The sequence below is a fragment of the Nannospalax galili genome, unplaced genomic scaffold, assembly GCF_000622305.1.
Source record: "Nannospalax galili isolate Female #2095 unplaced genomic scaffold, S.galili_v1.0 scaffold107, whole genome shotgun sequence".
NCBI classification, from domain to species: Eukaryota; Metazoa; Chordata; class Mammalia; order Rodentia; family Spalacidae; genus Nannospalax; species Nannospalax galili.
In genome coordinates, this window is record NW_008358490.1 from 347,170 (window position 1) to 374,347 (window position 27,178).

General features: G+C 50.5%; 1 protein-coding gene across 1 annotated transcript in view; it reads left to right on the forward strand.

Annotated features, from left to right (window-relative positions):
* Prima1 (proline rich membrane anchor 1) overlaps positions 1–25,530 on the forward strand; it is a 61,226-nt gene extending 35,696 nt beyond the window's left edge. Inside the window, 2 exon segments of the mRNA XM_029557965.1 lie at positions 13,674–13,803; positions 22,542–25,530. Coding sequence (XP_029413825.1) covers positions 13,674–13,803; positions 22,542–22,644 — 233 coding nt within the window. The 3' untranslated portion in view covers positions 22,645–25,530.
* The last annotated feature ends 1,648 nt before the right edge of the window (positions 25,531–27,178 follow it).

A 27,178-nucleotide genomic window follows, 5' to 3' on the forward strand; every position in this document is an offset into this window, starting at 1 on the left:
AGAGAACAGAGCCCAGTGCCATAAACCTGAAGATTGCCACTAGGGAATCTGTGTGACATTTGGAAGAAACAAAACTGAAGGAGCGGAATTTGAATACACAACAGGAGCTTGAGACAGAATTTCCACATACTCCCAGACTTCTGCTAAGGTTGCTAATGTATCAGGTAAAAATGGTCTCTGCTAGAGGTAAACAAACTTGTCAGAGGCCAGACTGGGTATTTTAGTCTTTGCAGGTTATACTCTCTGACACAGTTATGTAACCCAGTCAGTAAAGTACAAAAACAGCCAGAGACAGGATGTAAATAAATGCATATATCGCATTCCATTAAGACTTTTATTTACAAGCATGCATTGGGCTGGATTTGGCCTTCAGATCAGAGTTTATCACACACTGGTCCAAAGTGACCCTGAAACTTTTTGCCAAATAACAACTGTTTAGATAGAACACATTGGACCAGCCTGAGCATTCACAAGGCCTCTGTCATTGGTTAAGGGCCTTTTCTCTTGAAGTCATCTAATATCCTACTGAGTGGTGGTGAAGTGTGTGGGCTCTGCATTCACTACAGACAGAAAGAGCCATGAGCTTCTCACAAGCAGAGCAGAGCTGGCAACTCCCGTTGTCTCCCCATGTTGGGACATTATTATTTTTTGTTTTATGGTGGTAGTCCCTTAGACACATGCACAGTTAGGTGTCTGCGTAAGGTAGGAATCATGGCTTGAGTTTACTTGGTGATTAATTAATGTCCATTCTCCTGTAGGTCACTGGTGTCATGAAAGCGGGGTCCATTGTGCCCCCAGCATCTAGTTTAGTGCATAGCACGCTACAGGCTATTAACAGATAGATGCTGACTGAGTTGAATCATATTGGAGTGATGGAGGAGTCAGGGCAAGGAGGGCCAGCTCAGTGCTCACCCAGTGCTTCCTAGATATGGTATCCTGTTGTCTCTTTTTGATGGGGCAGTGCTGTCCTAAAGAAGGCAGACCCTCCCGTGTGGTGGCTCATCTGCAGCCCTCCCTGGTGGGGGCAGCAGGCAAGAGAGATTTGAGATGGGGACCAAGGCAGACAGGAAAAGGTTGGGTTGGGCTCCTGGTATAACAAGTCCTTGCTTTGGGGAGCCTAACAATGAGGGCTGTTTGGGTGAAGAACAAGAGGGGACGTGTTCCCCAGTCCCCATAGAAGCATAATTAATTATACCAGCCTGTGACCCGCTGTTCCCGGCTCCTACCCAGATATCCCTGAGAGCTTTTCCTCACTCCGGGAGAAAACTGGCTGCCCCCGCCTCAGAGACACCAACACAATTCATAATTTTCCTTTCCTAATTAGGCACAGGAATGAAGGAAACAATTATTAATAATGTATCAGGGTTTTTTAAGTGCCCTGCAGGAGCCGAGCCTGAGAATGGCACTCTTGATGATAAACAGCCACACTGCCACCACGCTGGGCTTCGTGCCCAGACACAGGGCAGAAAGAAAGAAATTAGAGGAGGGAGTAGTCCAAGGAGCATGGGCCACAGGCTGGAGTTATGGATGGAAAGGTCCAGAACCCCTTATCTAGAGCAGCCAGTGTGAGGTGGGGGTGGGAGAGATTCTAGCCTCCCCTTGCTACCTTAGGCCAACCCAGACAGGACCTTTCTTTAGGGCTGCCTTCTCAGCCCCTCCCCATAGACAAAGCTCCAATGTCAGCTCCTCAGAGAGGGGACCCTGATTCCCATAGTGACACTGACCTTCCCTTCCACACAGCGTTGGAGCCTTGTGTCTCCCTGCCTCATTTTCTCTCACTATCTTTGTGCCTGTCAGTCTGCTTGTGTTCTTTCTGCTTAGGGGTCACAAGCTCTAATCTCTTTTGGTCCAAATCCTGATGTAGGTGAAGTTGGGCACCTGACTTAACCTGGTTCTGTGCCTCAGTTTCCTCACCTGGTCAAGCCTTGTCCTGGCGCCCTGCCTGTGCCCTCATTGCACATTGGCTTCTTCATACCCATCGGGCAAAGTCAGCCTTGACTTCTCCAGCTCCCTACCTGTCCTCTGCAGTGGAAGACGGCCAGAGCAAGCAGGCTGACCTTGGACTTTGTGCTTACGACCTCAAGTCTCTCACTTCTCCCTCGCCTAGTGTATCAGTCATGCATTCTCTGAGACAACCAGTTCACACTTTGATGCTTTCCCCTGGCATACCCAGCACTTCCCCTGGCCTCATTACCTGTTCATTGAAATGATTGACACATCTGGAACAGGCACCCATAGATGTCCACCCCCTGCAGTATGACCCTCCACAGGATTCCACTTGGCTCCTTTCCTACACAATAGGGCTCCATCTGAGACCCAGGCAGCCCCCCCACCCCTCAAGGTAGGGATGCTTTTCTTCTGGCTTGCTTGGGGTCCTCTCTCCTGGAAACACACACACACACACACACACACACACACACACACACACTGTTCTATAGAGTAACAATGCCCTCACATAAGTCAGACCTCGCTGCCCTTTCCCAAGATCCTTCCAGCACACCCTCATTTCTCAGTTCTTCTCACAGCCTACAGACCTGCACAGATACACAGTCCATCTCCTAGTCCCTCTATCCCTGATGCTCATACCTGCCAGGGCCAAGCTCACTGTAGAACCCCTGCTCCTTCCCTGAGACCCCTGCAGGACAAGCTCCCTTGCCAAATTCCAGTCTTGATTCAAATGTCACCCTCAAGGCTACCTTTGGTCACCCTAACACTGAGATCCATCCACCTGCACACCAGCCCCCTAAGCCGCTCTGACTTGGTATCTTGGAGGACAGATTCACCTATTCCTATGCATTTATTTCAAGAGCAAGGAGACCAGAAGCATCCAGTTGACATTTCCTCTCCTGTCACTGGCCAGAGCTGCAAGTCCCAGAAGTCACTTAGACTAGAGGCTTAAGGATTACAATTACCAGGTCAGGCTGAGACAATGGAAGCCCACCTCCTGCTAGGCCATGTGAAGGGGGCGTACAGGAAGAGAACCAGGGTTCTTCGAGGGTGAGGGGAGGATGCAGCTGTCTGTCCCAGCTCTCTGGCCGTAGATCTCATTTAATCCTGGTGCTAGTTCTTTGGAGGAGGCCTTGCTGCTCCCCCAGCTTTCAGTGGATGAAACAAAGATAAAATCTGACATGGGATGGTTTGCCCAACTCAGCCTGGACCCAACTCCAGCTCCCAATTCAAAGCCAATACAGATAATCATTGTGCTGAACTGAGTGAATGACACTCAGGAAGGAGGGGTCTGTGAGCACAGAGGAGAGGGGTGAACCCCAGCAGGCCAGGGCATCAGGAGGGGAGCAGGGCAGAGGAAAGAGGAGAAGCGGGGGTTGGCTGATGGCTAGCTACGAGGCTTAGAGAATGGGGCTCAGCAGAGGGAATTTTGGGCAGGACGCTGAACCTAGGTGAGGGCACAACTTCTGGCAAGACTGAGGCCTCCTCGCTGTTGGATGTTTCCAGGCTGGGGTGGAGCCAAGCCAGTGGTGTGTCCCTGGGAGGTAACTCATCTACATGGTGGAGCTTGAGAGGAGGCTGGGGGCAGAGAGGAGGCTTTCTGAGTATAGGACCAGGGCTCTGAACAGCCCAGCAAGGGGTCCAGCCTGTCAGTCCCTGCAGTTCTGGCCACTCTGCAGCCCTGATACAATCCTGGTGGCATGTTCAAACCCCTCTAGAGCCTGGGCAAGTTTTTATTCATGTCACGGGCCAGTCACCTCCATCTCAAGTGAAAGAAAGAGGAGCCCCAGGCTGTGGCTGCTTTCCTGGCCCGGCCGACTGCAGGAGGCTGGGCATGCAGAGGGGGCTTCCAGCACAACTGCAGGAGGACAGATAGCCCGAGGCAGACCGGGCATGGTGTTACTTGTCTATATACTATCACCCCAGGAGTGGAGACCTAGGGGCCCAACACAGTGTTCCCATCTGCCTCCTTTTGCAGGGCAGAGACAGATTGGCTCCCCAACACCCAGGCTGTTTACCTCTGCAAGACTAGACCTGTCTTCCCTCTAAATGTGGGCTGAAGAGCCCAAATATCTGCCCCTTAGCCATGGATGGACATCGTCATGGGGCAGGGGCTCCTGGTAAGGGAGGAATTGTGGATCTCTGTTTGGGACCCAGGAGCCTGAGCTAGAGTCCCATCAACAGAGAAGTGTCAGAGATGGCAGCTGGGTTCATCCTGAGCAACTCTGGAAATGGAGGCTAGGTTCAGAGTACTCAGCACCAAGGCCAGATGTTGTATTTGTGGTTTCCAGCCCAACCCAGCCCATGGACTCTAGTAAGACACAGGGAGCAGCCCCACCCCCACACTGACCCTAAGGCCTCCATGGGAGGTGGACACCCTGGCACAGGCCTCCCCATGGAAGCCTAATGCCTACGAATGGCTAACAGAGGCCGAGAGGCAGTTCCTTGTGTCCCCAGACAATGTGGCTTTGTGTGGGGCGGGCTGTGAGAAGAGGCAGTGCCCCTCCCCATACGTCCTTCCTTAGTGGACATCATACTGCCCCTACTGTGTCATCCTGACCAGCAGGGCCAGAGCTTGGGGCCTTGAGGCAGGGGAGGGGCTGAGAATCTGTGAAGGGACTTCTCACAAGGCTGTTCTCTGCTCTAAGCCTCAGTTTCCTCCTTGGTGCCAAGGGCTTGTGAAACAGGTCCTGGCACCAACCACTCAAGTTTTTAACATTAGCTCCCAGTCCCCTCACTGTCCTTGTAAGCCACACAAAAGCAGGACGTTGTTAGGGTCCGTGACTCGATGGGTCCCCTCCAGGTAACAAATACCCGGGATTGGAGATGTAAAAATCAAGCAGAGTCTTTACTTTCCAGCTAGCTGGGGTCGACCGGCTTCCCGAGACATGTAAGTCTAGGCAGAACGATCGACCCCCATTCAGTTTCAGGTACAGATTATATAGGCCCACATAGTCATTACACAAAAAGCATTCCTCAGCAGACACTTTGATCAATCATCTTCTAAAAGCTATAGTTTCGGTTAAACATCTTTTCCAGGAAGGGTAGATCTGGTGTAAGCCTGGTGCAACTTCCCTCTTTTGTTCCTTATCGGTTATCTGGTATGTGCAAACAGGCCTACAGGACACATTGTAAATCAACTGAGTCAGGGGTCCAGGGTCCAGGAAGGAGGTTTACAGCACTTCAATTCTTAGCATTTCAACTAGGTTAATCATCCATGTGTGGTAGATACAATCAGGCAGAACAGGCAAGCTTAGCAAGTAAATCTAAATCAACGTTTTAAACAGAGTTTTCTATCAAAATGCAGAGTTCTTACAGCATTCATCAAGGTATTTCAATTTTTTTTTTCCAACAACGTGTCCTAGGCCAGTTGGCTGGGGCAGGGACAGACTGGTCACCTGTTCTGGTTCTCTGAGCCCTGTGCCCATCAACACTTCCTGTGGTGCAGGAAGGGAAAGAGAAGAGAGAAACCATCAGCATCCCAAGGACCAGCTGCACTGTTAGATTGTCCTTGAAGCCTAAGCTGTGTGACTCATCACCTCTGCCTGCGGTGTTTACCTGGTGGTAAATCTAAGACAGAATAATTTGGGCCCATCCCAGCCGCTGCCTTTAGCATCTCAGTGTTTGAGAAGCAGGTTTAGATCCTCACCCCTGGAGGGAGACAAGAACTAACCTCTATAGTGCCTGGACAAGCCGGTGCTGACCTGAATTGACATGACTCGTGAACCACCTGTGGGCCTGGGTGGGCACCAGGCTGCTCAGGAAGCCGGAAGCAGGAGAGCCAGAATGGGTGGCCATCCTCACCTGAGTGTAATGAAGGCAATTAGGCCCATGGCCCTTGCAGTTCCTGGAGAGCCAGCAGGAAACCACTCAGGCAGTCTGGGCATGAGTCACCAAAGACTTTAAAACAGGAGAAGCATCTAATGATGTCCCCAAGATCCACAGTGCAAGCAAGTGACTGGCCTTTCAAGAAGGCCACACACAGGTTTGAGAGGCTGAGCCCCAGATAAAGCTAGGACTTGAGATCACAGTGACTTTATTATGTTTTACTTTGTGTGTGATAATGTATTTGTTTGTTTGTTTGTTTGTTTGGTGTGTGTGTGTGTGTGTGTGTGTGTGTGTGTGTGTGTGTGTGTGTGCCTGCACATGTGTGTGCTTGGGTGCATGTGGAGACCAGAGGTCAACTTCAGGTTTCCCATTTGATAGCCACAAAACTCCTTTGAAAGGTCTCAGATGGTGGCTCAAAGGGGACACTGAGACAGATTGTTGGAGGTATAGAGTTTATTAGAAGTGTTATTAACGTCGTGGACAGGCAGACAGGTAGATAACAGCATGGTCGGGGCTCAGAGGAAAGTTCAGGCCCTAGCACCAGAAACAGCCGGCATGGCGGGGTCTGGGAAGAGAGGAAATCTGAGCCCACATTGGGGGGGGTGCTCTTCTTACATCTTTCTGAGGATGGGAAAGACTTCACCACACAAGTCTGCAGCCAGGCTCTCTGATTGCCAGGCAGGTGGCAGGGAAGTGGGTGGGAAGCAGACTTGTGTGGCCAACTGTACCCCGCTTTGATGTCAACTCCAGGTGAGATCCCGGCACTGGGAAATCTGTCAGTTAGGGACTCTAGTGGTGTCTGTTAGTATGAAAGGGGAAGGGCTCCTGCAGATCTTGTGGCCTGAGCTGGATTCTAACATCACAGTCTTACACCCAGGAGGAACTTAGGGAGGCCTTTGCCCCTGAGAGCGGCTGGAAGGTTGCTGACCTCACACAGTTCTTCCGGGGCCTTGGAACTGGGGTGGGTCCTCGAGCCCCACACGGAGAGTTTCGGGTCTCCTCTCTGTCCTTAAATACCCATTTGGTGGATGCATTTGTAGTGCCCCCTCCACTGCTTCTTTTCCTCTGGGGTCTGTTGGCCCTTCTCGTCCTTTCCTGGCACCTGCCACATGTGTCTGATTACTCTTGGTTTCCTCTACTCTGCTCAGAGCTTGCTCGGGCAGGGCCCGCCTCTGTCTGGTCACCTAGTGGATTCCCAGTTGGCCAGGCCCTGACTACATTCCTACACTGCTCTGAAATTTCTCAAGGCAGAAACCTGAGCCCATGGCTGGACTTGCCTCATTTGTTTCTTGCCTCTTGGGGCTGCTGTCTTTTTATTACTATTAATGTTTTAAGTTAGCATACAAAGGTGGCGTTTTCACACATCTATGCCATTACAGGCTCTTAGCCTTCTCCCCATCCCTTTTCCCCTTCCTCCCCAAACAATCCTCCCCTCTGCTTGCATGTCCTCCCCCCACCCCGCTCCTCCCTTAAGACCTCTCCCTCCAACTCATGATCTTCTTTCTACTTTCATGAAACACTTGCAGGCGCGGGTGCGCGCGTGCACACACACACACACACACACACACACACACACGCATATGTAGATTCTGTATATGAAAGTACACAGCATTTGTTATTTGTCTTTCTGAGTCTGACTTATTTCTCTTAACATCATAGTCTCCTGTTCCAGCCATTTGCTTGCAAATGTGAACATTTCACATTTCTTTTTTTTAATATTTTTTTATTTTATTTTATGTGTATGAGTGTATTGCCTGCATGTATGTGAGCGTATCCATGTTGTGCAATGCCTCAGAGGTCAGAAGAGGGCTTCAGATTCCCCCAGAACTGGAGTTAAGGACGGTTCATAGCCACCATGTGGGTGCTGGGAATCGAACCCCGGTCCTCTGCAAGAGCAGTCAGTGCTCTTAACTGCTGAGCCATCTCTCCAGCCCCATTTCACTTTTCTTTACAGTCGAAAAAAGTCCCATTGTGTGTATGCACCACATTTTCTTTATCCATTCCCCTGTTGATGGACATCTAGGCTGGTTCCATTTCTTGGCTACCGTGAACATAGGTGTGAGGCATTTATTGGCTACCATGAACATAGGTGTGAGGCGTTTCTTGGCTACCGTGAACATAGATGTGAGACGTTTCTTGGCTACCGTGAACATAGGTGTGAGGCGTTTCTTGGCTACCGTGAACATAGATGTGAGACGTTTCTTGGCTACCGTGAACATAGGTGTGAGGCGTTTCTTGGCTACCGTGAACATAGATGTGAGACGTTTCTTGGCTACCGTGAACATAGGTGTGAGGCGTTTCTTGGCTACCGTGAACATAGATGTGAGACGTTTCTTGGCTACCGTGAACATAGGTGTGAGGCGTTTCTTGGCTACCGTGAACATAGATGTGAGACGTTTCTTGGCTACCGTGAACATAGGTGTGAGGCGTTTCTTGGCTACCGTGAACATAGATGTGAGACGTTTCTTGGCTACCGTGAACATAGGTGTGAGGCGTTTCTTGGCTACCGTGAACATAGATGTGAGACGTTTCTTGGCTACCGTGAACATAGGTGTGAGGCGTTTCTTGGCTACCGTGAACATAGATGTGAGACGTTTCTTGGCTACCGTGAACATAGGTGTGAGGCGTTTCTTGGCTACCGTGAACATAGATGTGAGACGTTTCTTGGCTACCGTGAACATAGGTGTGAGGCGTTTCTTGGCTACCGTGAACATAGATGTGAGACGTTTCTTGGCTACCGTGAACATAGGTGTGAGGCGTTTCTTGGCTACCGTGAACATAGATGTGAGACGTTTCTTGGCTACCGTGAACATAGGTGTGAGGCGTTTCTTGGCTACCGTGAACATAGATGTGAGACGTTTCTTGGCTACCGTGAACATAGGTGTGAGGCGTTTCTTGGCTACCGTGAACATAGATGTGAGACGTTTCTTGGCTACCGTGAACATAGGTGTGAGGCGTTTCTTGGCTACCGTGAACATAGATGTGAGACGTTTCTTGGCTACCGTGAACATAGGTGTGAGGCGTTTCTTGGCTACCGTGAACATAGATGTGAGACGTTTCTTGGCTACCGTGAACATAGGTGTGAGGCGTTTCTTGGCTACCGTGAACATAGATGTGAGACGTTTCTTGGCTACCGTGAACATAGGTGTGAGGCGTTTCTTGGCTACCGTGAACATAGATGTGAGACGTTTCTTGGCTACCGTGAACATAGGTGTGAGGCGTTTCTTGGCTACCGTGAACATAGATGTGAGACGTTTCTTGGCTACCGTGAACATAGGTGTGAGGCGTTTCTTGGCTACCGTGAACATAGATGTGAGACGTTTCTTGGCTACCGTGAACATAGGTGTGAGGCGTTTCTTGGCTACCGTGAACATAGATGTGAGACGTTTCTTGGCTACCGTGAACATAGGTGTGAGGCGTTTCTTGGCTACCGTGAACATAGATGTGAGACGTTTCTTGGCTACCGTGAACATAGGTGTGAGGCGTTTCTTGGCTACCGTGAACATAGATGTGAGACGTTTCTTGGCTACCGTGAACATAGGTGTGAGGCGTTTCTTGGCTACCGTGAACATAGATGTGAGACGTTTCTTGGCTACCGTGAACATAGGTGTGAGGCGTTTCTTGGCTACCGTGAACATAGATGTGAGACGTTTCTTGGCTACCGTGAACATAGGTGTGAGGCGTTTCTTGGCTACCGTGAACATAGATGTGAGACGTTTCTTGGCTACCGTGAACATAGGTGTGAGGCGTTTCTTGGCTACCGTGAACATAGGTGTGAGGCGTTTCTTGGCTACCGTGAACATAGGTGTGAGGCGTTTCTTGGCTACCGTGAACATAGGTGTGTGGCATTCCTGTGGTGGGTCTTAGGTCCATTCAGGTTTGTACCCAGGAGTGGCACAGCTCAGTCATAGGGCAGTGTTCTATTTTCAGTTTTCTGAGAAACCTCCATGCTGATTCCCATAGTGGCTGCACCAGTTTACCTTCCCACCAACAGTAAGTAAAGATTCCTCTTTCCCCACATCCTCACTGGTATTTGTTTACTTGATGATACCTTTTCTAACAGATCTGAGATAGAATAACAAAGCAATTTTAATTTGCATTTCCTTGATGTCTAAAGGAGGCCAATATTTTTCAAATATTTATAGGTCACTTATATTTCTTTTCTTGAAAACTATCTGTTCAGCTCTTTAACCCACTTGTTGATTGGGTGATTTAGGTGTTTTGCTATTTATTTTGTTCAGTTCTTTATATATTCTAGCTGTTAATCCCCTGTCTGATGTGTAGCTGGCAACAATTTTTAGTAGGCTATCTCTGCTCTGATGTTTGTTTCCTTTCCTGTGCAGAAGATTCTTAACTTCAAACAATCCGAGTTATCAAGTCTTGGGGATTGTTTCCTGAGTTACTGGAGTCCTTTTCAGAATGTTTTTGCCTGTACCATAGCTTGAAGTTTTCTCCCTGCATTTTTCTTTAATGATTTCAGAGATTCAGTCTTAAATCAAGGTCTTTGGGGACCACTGTTTTATTGACAGTGTCCTGTGTTGTGAAAACCATTGTTTCATTCATTTGGAATGTTCTGGATGTGCTAACTGTGTAGTGCAACTCTCCCAATAAAGCAGATGGAGTCTGGGTCCTTCTCCTGGTTGCCTGTCCCATCATCTGTGTAGGGTCAGGAGCTCTGGCGAGATGATAGCCTCACTGAGGCTCAGGAAAGGGTGTCATGACTCCCAAGGTATGGAGGTAGCGCCTACCATTCTGTCCTATTCAGAGGGAGTGACAAAGACGGCAGAAACTCAGACAGCTCAGTGACTGGAGTTTGGCACTCCGTTTCAGGATCCTCTCTCTGGCCACCTGCCTCTCACCCAGCACCACCACAGCTCAGCATGTAAGACATCCTCTCCAGCTCCAAACGACCTTCCTCTTGCATAGTGCAGTCAGTGCCTGGCCCTTCTTTTGGAGACTGCTGGCTCACACAAGTAGATCAGGTCTCAGCTCCCTAATCACCCCTGGGCAGCTGGCGCCAGGTCTGATAGAGGACAGCTTGTGTCTGATTCATTCTGCACCCCCAGCTCCTAGCACAGTGCCAGGCACTGAGCATGCTCAGTCCATGTCTAGGGGAATACATGCGTGATTGAATGGGCCACCAGCCTGCCCACATGGTGAGCTTGCATCACTTCTGCAGAGGTCCAGATCCTTCTAGTGAGAAGGAAACTGAGGCAGCAGAGACAGGCCTGGAAGACTGCCCCAAGATCACTGAGGTCCCCATCTGGGCCCTGTGATGCCCCAGTTGTTTATTCTTCCTTGAACACCGCACAGGCTTCCTCCAACTCTGGCATTCTCCAGTAACTCAATCAAGGATAAATACAGGTGCTGTGTTGGAATCTAGCGCTGGCTTTTGGAGCAAATTCTATGATTTGTGCCTTCACCAGGTCTCTTGAAATATCTCCTCCTCTTTATAACCGTAGTGCTTTTGCCCCGGCTTATTTCCTTACAGCATGCAGTGATCAGCACCTGCCAAGTATTCTGTGGGTCCCAGGCAGAAAGACATACTACCAGTGCTAACAGCTTTTAGTACTAATGCGCTTTAAAAACTGACCACAAAAAGAAGGTTCCCACCTCATTAGCAGAATTATAAGAGAAACAGACCTTGCGAAGTCTACTGCCCAATCCCAGAAGAGGCCTATGGATGGAATTTCTAACAAGGGCCTTCCTGGCATCTGAGGGCAGTTCTAGCTGAGGTGTGAATGTCTAACTCATTTTTAACATCCATAACTGCTGGATTCACTCACTGTGGCAGCCAAAGGGCTCACCCTTCCCCTCCTGTGTTTCCAAGAGATATGAGACACTAAACTAAGGGACAGCCACTGACTGAGACCACACCTGGGGAGAGTCCGGCCCCAAGGTGTTGGTGCTGGGCCGCCTGGCCCTGGGGATGTGCCCAGAGGTGTCAGAGCCCAGGGCAGAGTCACAGAAATGGAAAGGGTGTTCTCAGCAGTGAAAAGGTTGGGGAAAACCTTTGGGGTTCAGGAGCTATGTAGACAGAAAGCTGTGGGGGACTGCTGCTCTAGGAGGGAGGGCTGGAGCCACACTAGGACACCCTGGAACTTCTCAGCCAAGCCAAGGACATTCCAAAAACAAGGAATTGAGGGGAAGGGTTTGGGTTTGAATTTAGTCCACAAAAGCACTAAAGGAGTCCTGACTATTGCTTGGCCCTCCTTTGCTGTCCTGTGTCTATGCAGAGTGGGCATTTCTAAGGCCTGATCCTGCCAGCTGACAGCAGCCTGGTGGCATCCTGGTCCCAGCTGATTCATCCCGAGCATCTTTGGTCTGCTCGGGATCTGTGAGGTGCCAAGGTGCACCCTGGGGGGTTCTTATGCTCAGCCCTGATCCTGTGGGAATCATATAACCACTTTCTGGACCCTGTAATGCAGCTGCTGTTGACCCAGTGACCACTCCCTCCCCTCCACTGCCTCTCATCCTTCCTGGTCCTGCCTGGGAAGTCCCAGTGTGCAAGGACTTGGGAAAAAACAGCTTTGTGGTGTTTTCATACTATGTTAATCACACATCACAGGACCTAGTAATCCCACACCTGTGTTTACCCAAAAGGAATATGAAAATCATTTTCTTTCTACACAAAAGACTCACAAATGTTTGCCGTAGCATTTTTCTTAGTGACCCAAAACCCGGAAACAGCCAAGGTGTCCCTCAGCAGGTGAATGGATGAACACCTGTAACATACACACACACACACACACACACACACACACACACACACACACACACACAGAGCACAATATCATGGAACAACTACTGAACTACACAGCTACATGGGTGACTCCCCAACTCTGATAAATAAATGAAGCAAACATTAAAAACAATGCCTGTCACATGAATTGTATTTTTATGACTGTCAGGAAGCAGCAAGTCTCACCTATGGTATCACAATCCGACTGTGGTTGCCCTGGGCTAGGGACTGTCGAGGAAGAGACCCAATGATGTTTTGGGAGTACTGGAAATGGTAGGCACGGCTTCTGCTGGTATAGACCTCCCACAGCCTTCGGGCGGTGCAAGGACAGGCAGAAGTCATACAAGAACACAAGACCCTCCGGGTGCCCTGGGTCATCTTCCAGCCCCCCACCCCACCCCCACGATTCCTTTTGTAATACTGGGCACCTCTTTGCCCTTGTGTTGTGGGTCTTCCCAGGGCTGGGATAGAGCTGGACACCGCCTTCGCTTTTCTCAGAGGGAATCTGAACAACTTCTCGGTGCCAGTGTTCCAGGTGAACTCCAATACTGCCCAGGCCAAGGAGAGGGGTAGGCTTACCCCAAGGACTCTCCATAGGTAGGGTGAGGACAAGGGCTTGGTGGCTACACACCTTCCCGTGTTCTCGCCCCTTCCATGCACAGGTAGCAGCAACCAGGTTGAGTCCAGGTATAAAGAGCCTGCCTTGCCCAAGAAATTCAGTTCAGAAATATGAGGGGCCGGTCTCTCCTTCCTCCTCCTGAGTCCCCTACAAGCCCGGTGCCCCACCCCCACCTACAGAGGCACTGGATTTAATGCCTCAACTGAGAGAAGGAGATGTTCTGTTATTTTTCATGGGAAATTAAACCCGACCCTGCTGTCAGTTAGCTCATGCCCGGGAGGATGGGGCCAGCATGCACAGGAGCTCCGTCCATCCTCACCAGGGCCCCCAGGGCCAGGATGGAGGCGCTGGGGGTGGGGATGGGGAAGCTGGCTGGGGGCCAAGCATGATGTCACCTGCTGAGGTGGGAGTGGAAACTGCAGGGAAGGTCAGAAGGCCTTCCTCAGGGTGATGGATGGCTGTGAGCGCCCCCTCTCCTCATGGCACACACCCACGTCACTCACTCAGGGAGGCTCAGGCTGTTGCTATCTCTTCTAGCTCCCAACTCTACCTCGTGCCCCACGGAAGACAGCTGGTGGTCGGGGCTGGTGATCGTCATCGCTGTTGTCTGTGCATCCCTGGTGTTTCTGACTGTGCTGGTCATCATTTGCTACAAAGCCATAAAGAGGTGAGTGCCTGCCCACCACGGCCACTTAGGGAGTCTACCCACCGCTGCAGCTCTCGGAGCCCATCTGGGCTGGGGCGCCTCCAACTGCCCCCTCCCACTTTGTAAATGATAAAGATTGTTGCACATGTAAGAAGCAGAAAGAATAGACGGGAACTCTTCTCTCCCCCCATTCAGTGGTTACCACAGTTTTACAATTGCTACCGTGATTTTGCAATAATTGCCTTAACAATCTCTTCTTTGTTCTTGTATCCTTAACATTTTAAGGTTGATTTCAGACATAATTAATGTTCCAGAATTAGGGACTTTAATTTTACAGATATTTGATGAGTACAAGTTACATGTTGACTTAGTGAAATACAAAAGGAATGTTGCTAGACACCAAGGGGTAACTATTGTTAGCCATATTTCCAAGAAGTTAGACGATATGTAAGAAGAATTGTTAACCATTTAAAATATTTAATTTTCCCCTTTGAACCCAATGGTTTATGTGATTTCCCTTTAAAAATTCAAAAGCAAGGGCTGGAGAGATGTCTCAGTGGTTAAGAGCACTGGCTGCTCTTGAGGAGGCCCCGGGTTTGATTCCTAGCACCCACAAGGCATCTAACAACTGTCCATAACTCCAGTTCCAGAGGATCTGACACCTTCTTCTGACCTCCTCAGCATTGCATGACACGGGTGCACTTACACTCATGCAAGCAATACAGTCGTACGCATAAAAAAATAAAAATTCAAAAGCAGAAATAACAAATCAAATTAAGTCTTAAGTTGAGCATGTGGTCAGGCACACAGGAGGAAGGCCTCAGTACCTAATCAGAAGAGGCAGGTGAGAAGGGTCATGCAGACCTGGCCATGTGCCTCCAGATACAGGGCTTTTACTACCAGCGCTCATGTCACAAGGTGACCTTCACAAACAGTACCAAATACCCGGGAACTGACTGGGCTCCTGGAATTTCTGGATTGGGCTTTGGGCTCGTTTCCTCCTTGTTCACAGTTCATCTTCACTATCTTTTTCCAATTGCCTCCATTTTTCAGATGAAGAATCCAAGGCTCCAAGGAGCTAGGAAGCTGCCTTGAGGTCAGAACTTGAACCCAGAACCGTGCCCGCCCCTGTCTGTAGCACTGGGTTGGGGTGTTAAACTTAAGTTCTGCCTTGATAGTGGGCTAAAGACAGGCTTCTGTACTCCTACCTAAGGGGTGAGGAAGAGAGAGTCCTGGGATTTGGTGTGACATGTTTGTGCCCTGCTGAGGCCAGACAGACAGATAGGCTCAGAGTAACTCTAGGCCCATACCTGCATTTGGACCCCATGGCAAATGGAATTTCCCACAGCTAAAGTGTTTGTAAGCACTTACTGTGTGCCTGGCTCCAGCAACACAGAGACAGGTAACTTTTGTAAATGATAAAAGATTGTTGTGCCACAAACTGCTCACCTGACCCCAGGGTTGATGGGAAACTGCCTGCTTGGGGCACTCCGAGAGGTCATAGTGAATTCTTATCCCGGTCAACAGTTGTTGAGCTTTGAGCCTGTGGGATTTTCATAATCGGACATGGGAGGCATTATAGGCAAAGCCCTGTGTCCTGAGAGATGGGAGCCAGAGCCCAAATGAGAGGCCTGAGAGAAAGGAGACACACCAGGACAAACTCTGCTAACAGCTCTCCTTGGGGAGGGCAGTCTAGCTAAGTGGGACTTGCCTTCAGTTGGCTGGGCATCTCCTCAGAAGGAAGGCACATGCCCAGGGGTATGTAAGCCTGGCACCTTCCAAGCATGTGAGCATGTTCCAGAGGTGTGGGCAGGTAGCAGAGCCACTTAGTGAAGCACTCAGAGATTAGCAGCTGTGCAGCTGTGAGGCATCCTGGGCGAACAGGCCAGAGGGGGCGATAGGTGCAGCAGGAACCTAGTGAGAGCTGGAGGCGCAGGCACTGTGGATAGACCTACATGGGAGGCAGTCCCCAGACAGAAAGGCTCAGTGAAAGGCAGAAAGGAGCTGGAAGACCTGACACCCCACCCCAACCTTTCAAGTCTCTGTGCAGGGGAGCCAACTGGGCAGGTACTGTCAGCCAGGGCTCTGCACTGGGAGAGGCTAGAATGGGCAGTTGGGAACAGACAGGGCAGAGACTACAGCCCAATCTCTCCCCCTAGACCTGTGCTCTGCCTCCACTTCTGGACCAGGGCAGGGGCCAGCTGCCACTAGATCATAATCTAGAGGTGTGCCCAGCAGAGGAAGAAGCTATTAGGTGGCAGGAGGTGAAGGTGGAAACGAAGCCCAGGGCCCTGGGGTGGAGCTGGGGCTTGGAGGGGAACTTGCAGAGGCACACTGGCTAGAGCAGAGGGCTGCTGCTGCTTCTGTGAAGGAGCCGGTGCCATCACCCAGCATTCTTCTCCTCAGAGTGAATGGAGAAGTTTCGCTAGGGGTCACTTCTTTTGGGTCAGTAATTCATCTGAAACTTGCCCCTTCTCTCAGAAAACAAACGTTCTCATGCCACGGCAAAACCATTCCAAGAAAAGTTCAATGAGAAGCCCCACTGGAAGAGTTGAGAGTTTTAAAAAACTCTCATTGTGGCTGGAGAGTTGGTTCAGTGGTTAAGAGGACTGGCTTAAGTGGGGAGGGAGGTTTGCAAGCCATCTTTGCAAATGGCATAGCACAGCCTTTCAGAGCCACACGGAGGATTCTAGAATCAGCTGGGATGGGAAGGAGGAGATTCTGAAGATGATGGGCTAAGATCTGGAGGGGTGAGTCACAGGAGCACCCCCTCCATGCCTTCAGGCCTGGCTGTAGGAGCTGGACCTCAGGAGAAGTGGTTCTGGTCAGCGTTTCGACACAGATTCTGGGGAAGGACACTGCATACAGCTGCTCAGTAAATGCCCCCGTCCTGGATCTGTGTCAGCCTTTTGGCACTCAGGAGCTGAGTCCTGTGGGACTGGCTAGTCCATTGGTACTAGCACCCACTGGGTACAGTGACCCCCAAGTCCTGTCACAGCTCCAGAAGGTCCCTGCTGCAAGAGACTTCAGTGTACGTTTCTGTGGCCCCAGTGCCCTGAGCGTTTGGAGACCAGCATCTTCACCCACATCTGCAGCCCAGAGTCCTCCTTGCCCACCCTCAGGTATCCTGCCAGCCCTGAGGTGGGATGGCCTGAAACTGTTCAAAGAATCCAACTCAAGTTTCCTTCCAGCCCAGCCAAGCCGAGCCCAGTAGGACCCTTCCCTCAGCAACCTCAAAGTCCTTTTTCAGTGAAGTGAGAGTCCTCAGGGTCATCCCATCACTTGGGCATGTGACTGCTAACCACGATGCTCTAAGGGCCAGGCCAGGTGCCAGATGCCATGCTAGGTCCTCGGACCACACATGAGCACCACAAGCACAAACTCTATCCGTAATGCACTGACTTCTGGAGGGGAAAAGTGGGCTTTAATCGGGGAAATAACACCTCAGGAGTCCACACCAGAGCTTCTTGGTCCAGGGCAAAAGAGAAACCTTAAACGAGAGAGATCACTGAATTGCCAGGATAGAGCTCCAAGGTGCCCATTGCCCAGAATAAGGCCCCAGCAGCTGAGGATACCCCACCAGCCTGGGAATTCTTCTCTCCCAGCCACACCCCTCACTCCAGAAAGAGCTCATTTGAGGAGAGATGCCACCCACACAACCAAGCCTCTCCAGAAAGGCCCCCTCCCTTACCCCTGCCTCACAGAAAGAACCTTGCCTCCATCAGCCATCCAGGCCTGGGTCCTTCACCACTGTTGTTCATTTGCATTAAACCACTTGAGGGCTAAAGAGATGGCTCAGAGATTAAAAGCACTCGCTGCTCCTCTGGAGGACCTGGCTTCAGTTCCCACACCTACATGGCAGCTGAAAACCATCCATAACTTCAGGTCCAGGGGATCTGATGCCTTCTTCTGTCCTCCTCAGGCACTACACACACATGATGTACTTATATACATGCAGACAAAACACTCATATGCATAAAATTAAAAATAAATATTTTTAAAATATTTACATGGAGCTAGAGAGATAGCCTCACAGAGGACCTGGGTTTAGTTCTCAGCACCCACATGGTGGCTAACAATCATACATAGCTCCAGTTCCAGGGGATATGATGCCCTCTTCTGGCCCCCAAAGGTATTGCACACATGTGGCAATACACAGGCAGACTACTCCTACACATAAAATTTAAAATAAATTTAAAAAAATTTGACAGCCATTTCCATCTCATTCACAAGGTTTTAGACAGAAGATCAGTTAAAGCCTACAGGACAGTTGGGCAGGCCCTGTAGACTGAATTGTAGACAGTGAGCCAGGCTTGAGTGCTTGATCCAATTGTTTGAATGCTTACAAGTCCAGGCATTGACCCTCCATTTGTAGCAGGAGGGGCGATTTCCTCAGAATATACTCATCAGCTACTCAGTAAGTCAGGGTCCGTCCACAAGTGTTTACTGAATGCCTTCTGTGTGCTGAGAACTGGGCACCAACCATACATGGGTGAACAGGGTCCAGTCCCCATTCCCCCACCTCCTCCCGCGTGTGGAAGAAACAGGTTAAACTCACACACCATAAAATTCATAAATAAGGTGATTTAAAAGACTGCGAAGTGCCAACGGAACAGGGTAGTTGGGGAGAGAGAGCAAAGAAAGTACGTAGGGGACTGCTTCCCCACCCAAAGGTAGGCATGTGGTGTGCACATTGTGATGGGACCAAGCAGTTCAGAAGGGCTTTGTACACTCAGTGCCACCTTCTAATTGAAATGTTTGTGTTTATCAGAGCAATCATGCATGTAAAGTGCCACAGTGCAGTAAGGCTGTAAGGAAAACAATAGTTCCTGGCCTTCCCACCACTCACTTGTCCCCACATCTGTCTCAAGAGGAGACGCTGTTTCCATCATCTTTCTTCCCAGATTCCTAGTGATGTGCTTAGTCTCACGCACAGCTCTTGGGCTTGGATTTTGCCACAGTCAACTCTTTCTTCCTTTCTTCCTCTCCTTTCCCACTGTAGGCTGCATCGTGTCAGCCTGGTTCTTTCCTCAACTTATAGACTCAATATATACACCTGTTTTTGAGACAGATTCTTGTGATATATATATATATATATCCCAGGCTGGCCTCAAACCTCCATGCTCCTTCCCCGGCTCCTGAGTGTTGGGATTACAGGTGTTGGCTGTCTTAATAGATAGTGGAGCTTGCTTTCAGAGTCTACATTCTCTTCGAAGCTGTGAGGTAGCCCACCCAGAGGAGGATTTTTCTCATTAAATATTTGCTTCTAGAGCAGACCTGGTTTCCTGGTTAGGAGGAATGGCAAGAAAAGCTTGGAAGGAGTGTCCTGTGGAGTTGGGGCCAGCATTAGCCTCCAAGGTCATGGGCCAAACCTTTGTTTCACAGATGAGGACCATAGAGCTCACTCCTAACAGCCCAGCTCCTGGAGCCACAGCCCTTCTGGCTCTGGATTTGGCTTTCTCCTGTGGTCAGATGTCACACACCTATGTACTCACACATGTATGTCTGAGGGATATACACAGGTACATTAGATGTGGGCAGCCCTCCCTCAGGACTCCTCAAGACTTATTCATCTATCCTGACCAAGTCTGGCACCAGCCCATAGCCAATACTTGGTGGCTGTTTCTGGGTCATAAATGGAGGCTGGTTCACCTAGATGCCACAAATGCTACTTAGAACTCAGCATACTCATTTTCCCCTCTACCTGGGTGAGTGCAGTGAAGTCTGGGAAATAAATAGCAAAGGACTCCATTTTCAGTGGTCAGCCCCCACCCCTCACCAGTGTCCATTTCCTTTGCCCTTGGTCATGCCTGGCCTTCCCTGCTGCATTCTGTCTGCCTTCATCCATCTGCTGGACTGCACACCACTGATACTGCAGCCCTCAGTCCAATGTGGGATGCCACAGCTGCCCTCCCCTCTGTATGACATGCTCAGCCAGGGGAGAGCCAGAGACACTGGTGGAGGCAGTTTCTGCTAAGGTCCTTCCTGACTCTGCAGCTTGAGCCATGGGCATAGTGCTCCCAGTGTCAAGTAGAGTGCACCTGGCAGGTGGGGATGGAAGGTCTCCAGCTGAGAGAGCCACCCCAATACTACTGCCCAGAGGCCTGGTTGCATTGAGACATTCAATTACCTTCCTTTTGGTTTTAGGAACAAGGCCATTTGAAGGAGACCTGTGGCCTCTCCCTGGTTAGTGGGACCAGGAGGGGGTCCTAGGATCTAGTGAGGCATTTCCGGAGCCTCAGAAGGTGCATGTGGGAAGTCCTGGTATTCCAGAGCACGGTACGATGGCCAAGGCTGGCAAATCGAGAAGTTTACATAATTCCTGTCCAAAAACAGTGCCTAGAACTAACAAATACTTATAGATCACTTACTATATACCAGACACTCATTCAAGTATTTGACATACGCTAACATGTTTAATCCTCCCAAGAAGCCTATGAAGTTGACACTTATTGTACCCATTTTATAGACAAGGAAACTGAGGCTCAGAGAGGTTGTATAGTTTGCCCAAGGTCATAGAAAGTGCTAGACATCTGGGGTTCTTGAAGCCAGGGCCCTTACCTCTTAACATTGCCACACTTCAGCTTCTGCTGGACACCAGCGAGGCCCAGAAGACTTTGGGAACTGCTGTGGGCCACAATGTGGGAAACAGGAGAATTTGGTTCTGGTGCCAGAAAGGTCATGTCTCTTTCTCAGAAGGATCCTCTATGCCCCTCAGGTCCCCTCATGGCCTGTATCTGTGAGCTTCTGGGGCTCTGTGACATGGGTCATTCTGTATTAAAACTAGAACAAGACAGACTTCTTGGAGGGCTGACCCTGACTTTGGAGGTCTCTGCAAGGAGGTCAGGAAGGCTTTTCCAAGCTGCCAGGCCACAGGGCCCATTCTTAGCAGAATGCCTGCTGGGAGTGCTGACCTAAGGGGAAGATGCCTACAGTGAGTGATGGCAGTCCAAGCCCCGCCGCGGTGCAGCTGGGGCCCTTGGCAAGTCAGAGTTCTCCCTAAGCCTCAGTTTCCCTGATGAAATGACTTCTTAACTCCAGCGTAGCTTCGTCAGAGGATTCTGAGGAGGGCCAGGGACATCTCTACCCAAGAGGACTTTGTGCAAAGCATGACACACAGGAAGGAAGTACAGGTTTCATCTTGCCTCTCCAGCAGTCATACTGGCTGGGCTCAGCCACCTAGAGTGGTGTCCTTGTGCTCTATGCGTGACTCCTGCCACAAGAAAGAAGGTCACAGTGAATAGACTTGACCTTAGTGTGTCATGTGAGGCCTGATAATCCAACTCATGACCCCACTGAGTCTCCCTGCCCTCCCCTCTTCCCTGAGCTCTTGCAAACAAACTTCATCCTATACACGTCAGACTAGCCAACAAGTTCCAGCCCCGCTCATCATGGCTTTGGAGAGGCTCTGATGACACTTGAGAGGCAGAAGCAATCAGTCCCTAGGCTTTTAAAGATGGTCATAAATGTCTTAATTTAGACAACATTCAGTAAGGGCCATTTAGCCCAGGTACCCAATGGGAGTTGACTTCACCCAAGAGACAGCAGTATAGTGGTGTGGACTTGGCCCACACAGATTGTACAACCCAGCCCAGGAGGTTGTGGATATTCAGAGTGGGATCCAGAGCCCTCCTGAGTGGCTCAAAAGAGAAAGCAGGATTTCATCCAGGCCAGGAAGTAGCACTACGATTTTAGACCCTCAACAAGTGAGCCAGAGCCTTCTCAATGCCTCCCTCCTAGCTTTACTGATCCCTCATATGCATAGAGGACTAGATCTTGGGTTCGGTAGCCTCTGAAATGAGCTTCAGATGGTTTAATGCAAAGTATTAAAGAGCCACTTGTATACACTAGCTCAGCTGGGGAATTCCTCACCCATTATCACCCTCACAACCATCACCACAATCACTGTCACCACCACTATCAACCCAGCTGTCACCATTGCTATTATACCACATCATTACTACCATCAGCACCAACGTCACCACCATCATCATCACCACTATCATTACCTCTACCACCTTTACCACCTCCATCATCATCCCCTCTGCCATCACCGCCAGCATCTCCACCACTTCCTCCATCATCATTAGCATCAGCATGTCCACATCTCCATCATCACCACCACAAATCCCGCCACTATCGTCTTCTCTCCCATCACCACCACCATTTCCATCACGCCCTTTGTCATCACCACCAGCATCTCCACCATCTCCTCCACCATCATAACCACTACAACCACCACCATCATCACTTCTGCCACCACTAACATCATTAACCCCTCCACCATATCCGACCATCACCACCATCACCAGCACCTCCTCCACCATCACCACATTCCCTTCATCACACTTGCCGTTGCCTTTGGTCACACACAGGCAAGAATGCAAAATCTATTTACTAATGCCGCTCTCTGTGACCCATCCACTCTCCTTAAATACTCTTCTTGTCTGTCTGCTCGTCCTCAAAGGGCTCAATCAGAGCTTGACAATTCTAGGCCGACCACACATTTTGGTTTGTCAGAACAGTTCCAATTCAGACCTGTTTGTCCTGTCCCCTTTCTCCTTTTGTCCCGGTTTGCATGCTAAATTATATGGTCACCCTAGTTATGATTGTATCTAGCTTCTGATTGACCCCACGGAACCAGCAGCGCAAGAACGTTAACCCGAGACTCCCCTGCTGTAGACTCCGGATGAGAGGTTACACCCTCACAGTCCCTCTTAGCTAATGATGTCCTTGCCTCCCCACCCCACTCCTTCCAGGAAACCACTGAGAAAAGACGAAAACGGCAGCAGTGTTGCTGAGTACCCCATGAGTTCCTCCCAGAGCAACAAAGGGGTGGATGCGAACAGTGCGGTGGTGTGAGTCTGAAGGCCCTGGACCCACTGACTGAAGGGGCACCTTGGTGGCACCGGTGGACACAGAACAGCAGGTGAACATGAGCTGACCCTGGGCCTGTCTAGGACTTCATGTTTTACAGGCCTTGAGCCTCCTGAAGGAAAAACCATCCTCTTCCCAGCCTAGCCCTGCTCAGTCCCTGGTGGGGGCAGCACGGACGACAGGCTGAGCCAGGCTCTCCTGCATGTAGCCGCTGGGCAGTGGCACCACCCAGTGCTCTCCATACCCTCCTCCTTGTCTTGTGTTTGGCCTACAGACTGTCTCCACTTGCTGCTGAAAGCATGTATTCTGATGAAGGCGGAGGGTCTGTCTGCCTCCTTAGGGCAGAGAGGCATCCCACTTTAGCCAGAAGAAAGGTGATCCAGGGCCTCCTCCCCATCCTGAACACTTCCTCTCCAGGAAGTCCACCTGCTTCTCTGTGGACACCCCAAAAGAAGCCATCACACAGCCATGAGACAAATGTCCCCTTCTGAAGGTGCTTCCCACACATCTGTCCATCACCGCATCTGCCATGGGCTTCAGTCTTCAGAGTACATCCTCCTATGCCCACCCATAGTACACCCCCTGGTTCCTGACTGCCTGTTGCTGGGGGGCAGTGAGCCCAGCCTACAGAGGCCCCTAGGAGCAGACACAGAGTCCCCCAGAAACCCAGGCTGATGGTGGCCAGGGAAGGACGGAGGCCCCCTTGCCAGTTCTGGCAGTCCACATCTGGCCCTGCAGGAACCAGGCTCGGCCGAGCTGAACCCTGCCTCACTGGGCAGGTGCTGCCACTTGTGCCAAACTCGTGGCATTCTGTGCTTAGTTGATGCTGGCCTGATGTTGTGTCCCCGATAGTCCCCTGAGGCTAAATTTGGTATTGAGAGAGCTCCCAGGTGTCTTTCTTCTTGTGTCTCCCTATAAGTGGCTTTCTCTATGTGCCAGTGCTCCAAAGGTGCCAGACCTTTCTGTGGGTTTGGGTATGGGAGGAAGAGGGAGTGGAGGAAAGGGACCATCTACACATGGTAACACCCTGCCCGCAGGCCTGTTTCCCTGAAGGTCGCCTACACCCCTAGGCCCACAGAGGCAGTGCTCTTGTGGTTTTGTAACCCTTGGCAAGTTAGGAGCACACTTGACCCCACAGCTCTCCTCACCAGCCCCAGGCACTTGCTGAGTAGGAGGCAGGTCCAAAGAAAGGTGATAGCTTCACAATGTAGAGATTTAGCTGGATGCATCTAGCCACCTCCTCAGCCACCAGTGCTCCTCTCTCATGGGTGTTTGTGCTATGTGATAAGCCAGGTAAAACTGACAGATGTGGAAACCAGTTCCATTTGGACTGAGTTTCTCATTGCCCCATGTCCCTGTGCCACCGTCCTTCCCCCAGGGCAGTGGCTATAGGCCAACAGTCCCAGGGCATGCCTCCTGTAATGAGTTTTGCCTTCCTTTGCTTTTGACTTGGTTTGGGGCTGGGTTTGAATTTCACCTTCATAACACACCTTGGACTGGCACTGGGTTGCCAGCAGCCTTCTTCATGGTTGCCTCCACCTGACCCAGGGGAGCACATAGCAGTCCTCTAGGGATGTGATCCCAGGTGACAAAGAGGCTAGAAGAGATAGGTCCAGGACAAGCAGGGGTCAGAAGCCTGCCAGGCTGTACCTAGGCGTCCCGTCCTTGGCCAGAACTGGTATTTCTAAGGCTAGCCCAGTCCCTCACAATTGCCGCCCCCATTAACACCTTGATCTAAATTGAAACCAGGCCCGCAGCCTCCTGGTACTGGTGCCTGCAGCAGACACTTGGCAGACAAAAGCTGTAAACATACAAATATCCTAGAGCCTCACAAGAGCATACTGCCCCTCCCTGCCAACCTTGGACTGATCAAAACTCCAGCATGAGGAAGGTGTACCTCCAGCTGGAGGGGCGCTCTCTGCCAGGAGACCTGAAGGGCTGGGCAGAGTCTGAGCTTTCTGCACGCCCACTGGGTCCCACCTCCTGCCCTTGGCTTAAACCTAGAAGGTCAGTGTTCTGCTATCCTGCAGGGACCACAGCTGAGTTTTGGCTAGAGCGCATGTAAAGTCTCTCCAATGGGCTTGTGCAGCCCCTCCCCTCAGTTAAGGGAAACCAAGCGAAGGGTCCAGGTTTTAAAAGGGTTGCCCTGCAAGGCTAGGGCTGGTCATTCAGAGGCTGCATCTCACTTCAGTGAGAGACCACTAGCTTTCAAACTTTTTAAACTCTGCTGAAGCACACATAAGATTGTGTCAACTAGAGCGTGAGCTTAGAATCTTATTTAAAATGACCCTGGGGGCCCCTCCACCCAGACCCATTCTCAGAGCGGCCTGAATGCAGAGATCAAGGATGAAATGTCCACATCTACACGTTTTCCCAGGTGGCATTTTCACAGATGTTCTCCACCATCTTGTAGTTGAGCCCAGTGTCAGAACTCATGGCATTTAGGATCTCCCAGTTACTAGGTGTTCCTATGAGCCTTCTAGAGGACGTTTTGGAAGAAAGACTAATAGATGTAAAAATATAGGCATATTATATATAGTTATATATATTTAAAGAGATACCTATCTATCTATATATATATAAATACTGTACTCTGCATATGTACAAATATGACCTAACAGCCCAGGTAGTGTGAAACTGTAATGCATGAATGTAAATGCCCTGAACTCTGCCTTCTAAGCAATGTGTGTATACGGGGAGGAGACTCCTGTACCTGGAGTTCTGTCTTAGCGAGATGATGCATACAGCAAGGCCAGCTCGGGTACCAGTGAGCCACTACTTGGGAGTTCGCACTGAGGAACAGTCCAGCAGCCTTCCTCACAAGGAAGGAAGCACCAGGATTTTTTTATTTTCAATAAAAATATACTTATAAAGGTGACTGTCACTGTTGTCTGTGGTGGGTACTTGGCCTTGAACATGGATGGGAAGGAGCAGGCAGGGTGCACTCAGGGCTGGCTGGGTACCTTTATAGGCACTTTCTTCCTATTGTTTTATCCTGACATCATGATGTGGTGATGGTATTTCTTAAGGCCAATCCTACTCCTCATCCCTCACTTACCACCTTGATCTAAATTGAGACTAGAGGCACAAGTCTTCTCATTTTGCCTAGGTGGGAGTGGTTCTCCTGAACCCAGGACTTTCAGGACAAACACTGGAAAGGTTCCAGGAGAATGGTCTGACAAGTGCTGTGAGCATCATAGGCAACAGGTATCTTATAGCCATGCTGGAGGGCCAATAGGGCTGGGCCTGTGGCCAGTGTCTTCCTAGTATACTCATCCCTACCTAGGCATCAGCACCTTTGACCTGCTTCATGCCCCAATAGAAGAGTCCCAGGAAGACCAGACCCACCCCAGGCTGACAAGGCCCTAGAAGAAGTAGAACAGGAGTCACTGTTGAGGCATGCACAAATTGAGCCCCAGCCAGGGAAACCTCACTGGGTTCCCATCATTCTTTGGGGCAGCCAGGTCCTTGCAGATGTGACAGGAGCAATATTGGGAGAGAAAATGCATTATCCTCCTCTCTCAGCTGAGAAGACAGAACAGAAATGGGTCTGATGGCCAAAGACACACAGACACCAGCAAATAGGGATGGAACTAGGGTTGGAACCTAGACCTTCAGCACTGGCCTCTGCTTGCAATTGAGGGGACCCCCAACCTAGACTATCTCCCCACAGTTGGGGTATCACTGTTTCCCGACCCCCATCTTCCCAATCCTTCAGTAATTTCAACAAGGGGTTACAGAAGAGCCCTGTGTGCCCAGAACTGGGGGTAGGTGTCTCCTAGCTGGCCCCCAGTCTGAGAAGTAGTCAGTTCAGGGCGGGAACACGGGTGAGAAGTTGTAGAGGTTCCTGTTGAACCTGGAGATACTGTCCTCAGCAGTGTTCCCATGTCAACTGGGCCTCATACGCTGCTAGATATGAGGATTGCTATTCTCGTGTAGGTGTGCAGTGGAAGGGGCCATCGGCACAGTTATTGTCATTGACGTAGTCGATAAGAGCAGCTTGTGCCACCCAGGCTTTTGACATGGCTCCTCTGCCTTGGTGCCAGGGAGAATGGGACACCTTGGGCCTCAAATATACTCCTGTGTTCCTCCAGCAAGAGCATCTACAGCAGCAAGCCTTGAACCGATAGGAGAAAGGCAGGGAGCAGTGGGCCTGCGTGCAAGGCTCTGTCCTTTTGTGCCCAGGAATGAGTATCCAGGGCCAGCCTGGGAGAAGGAAGGGGAATGGGCCATCAGCACAGAGAAGCAGCACGAGTCCTCTCAGGTGTCATGTCTGCCTCCCCAGCGCTCCTCTCTAGGGCCGTTGGCCACTGGTTCCAGCGCCAATGACCAACAGAGCACACTGCTCTGACCATCTGACAGCCCCATGTCTTGTTAATGGGGTCCTGCTGCTACCAGCAAGGCATGACTCAGTGGGACCCACAGAGCACCTGATCTGGCACCTGGAGCAGAGGCAGATACTAGCAATGGATCCATGAGAGTAGCAAGATGCGCTTCCTCCTTCCCTAAATCACTGAGC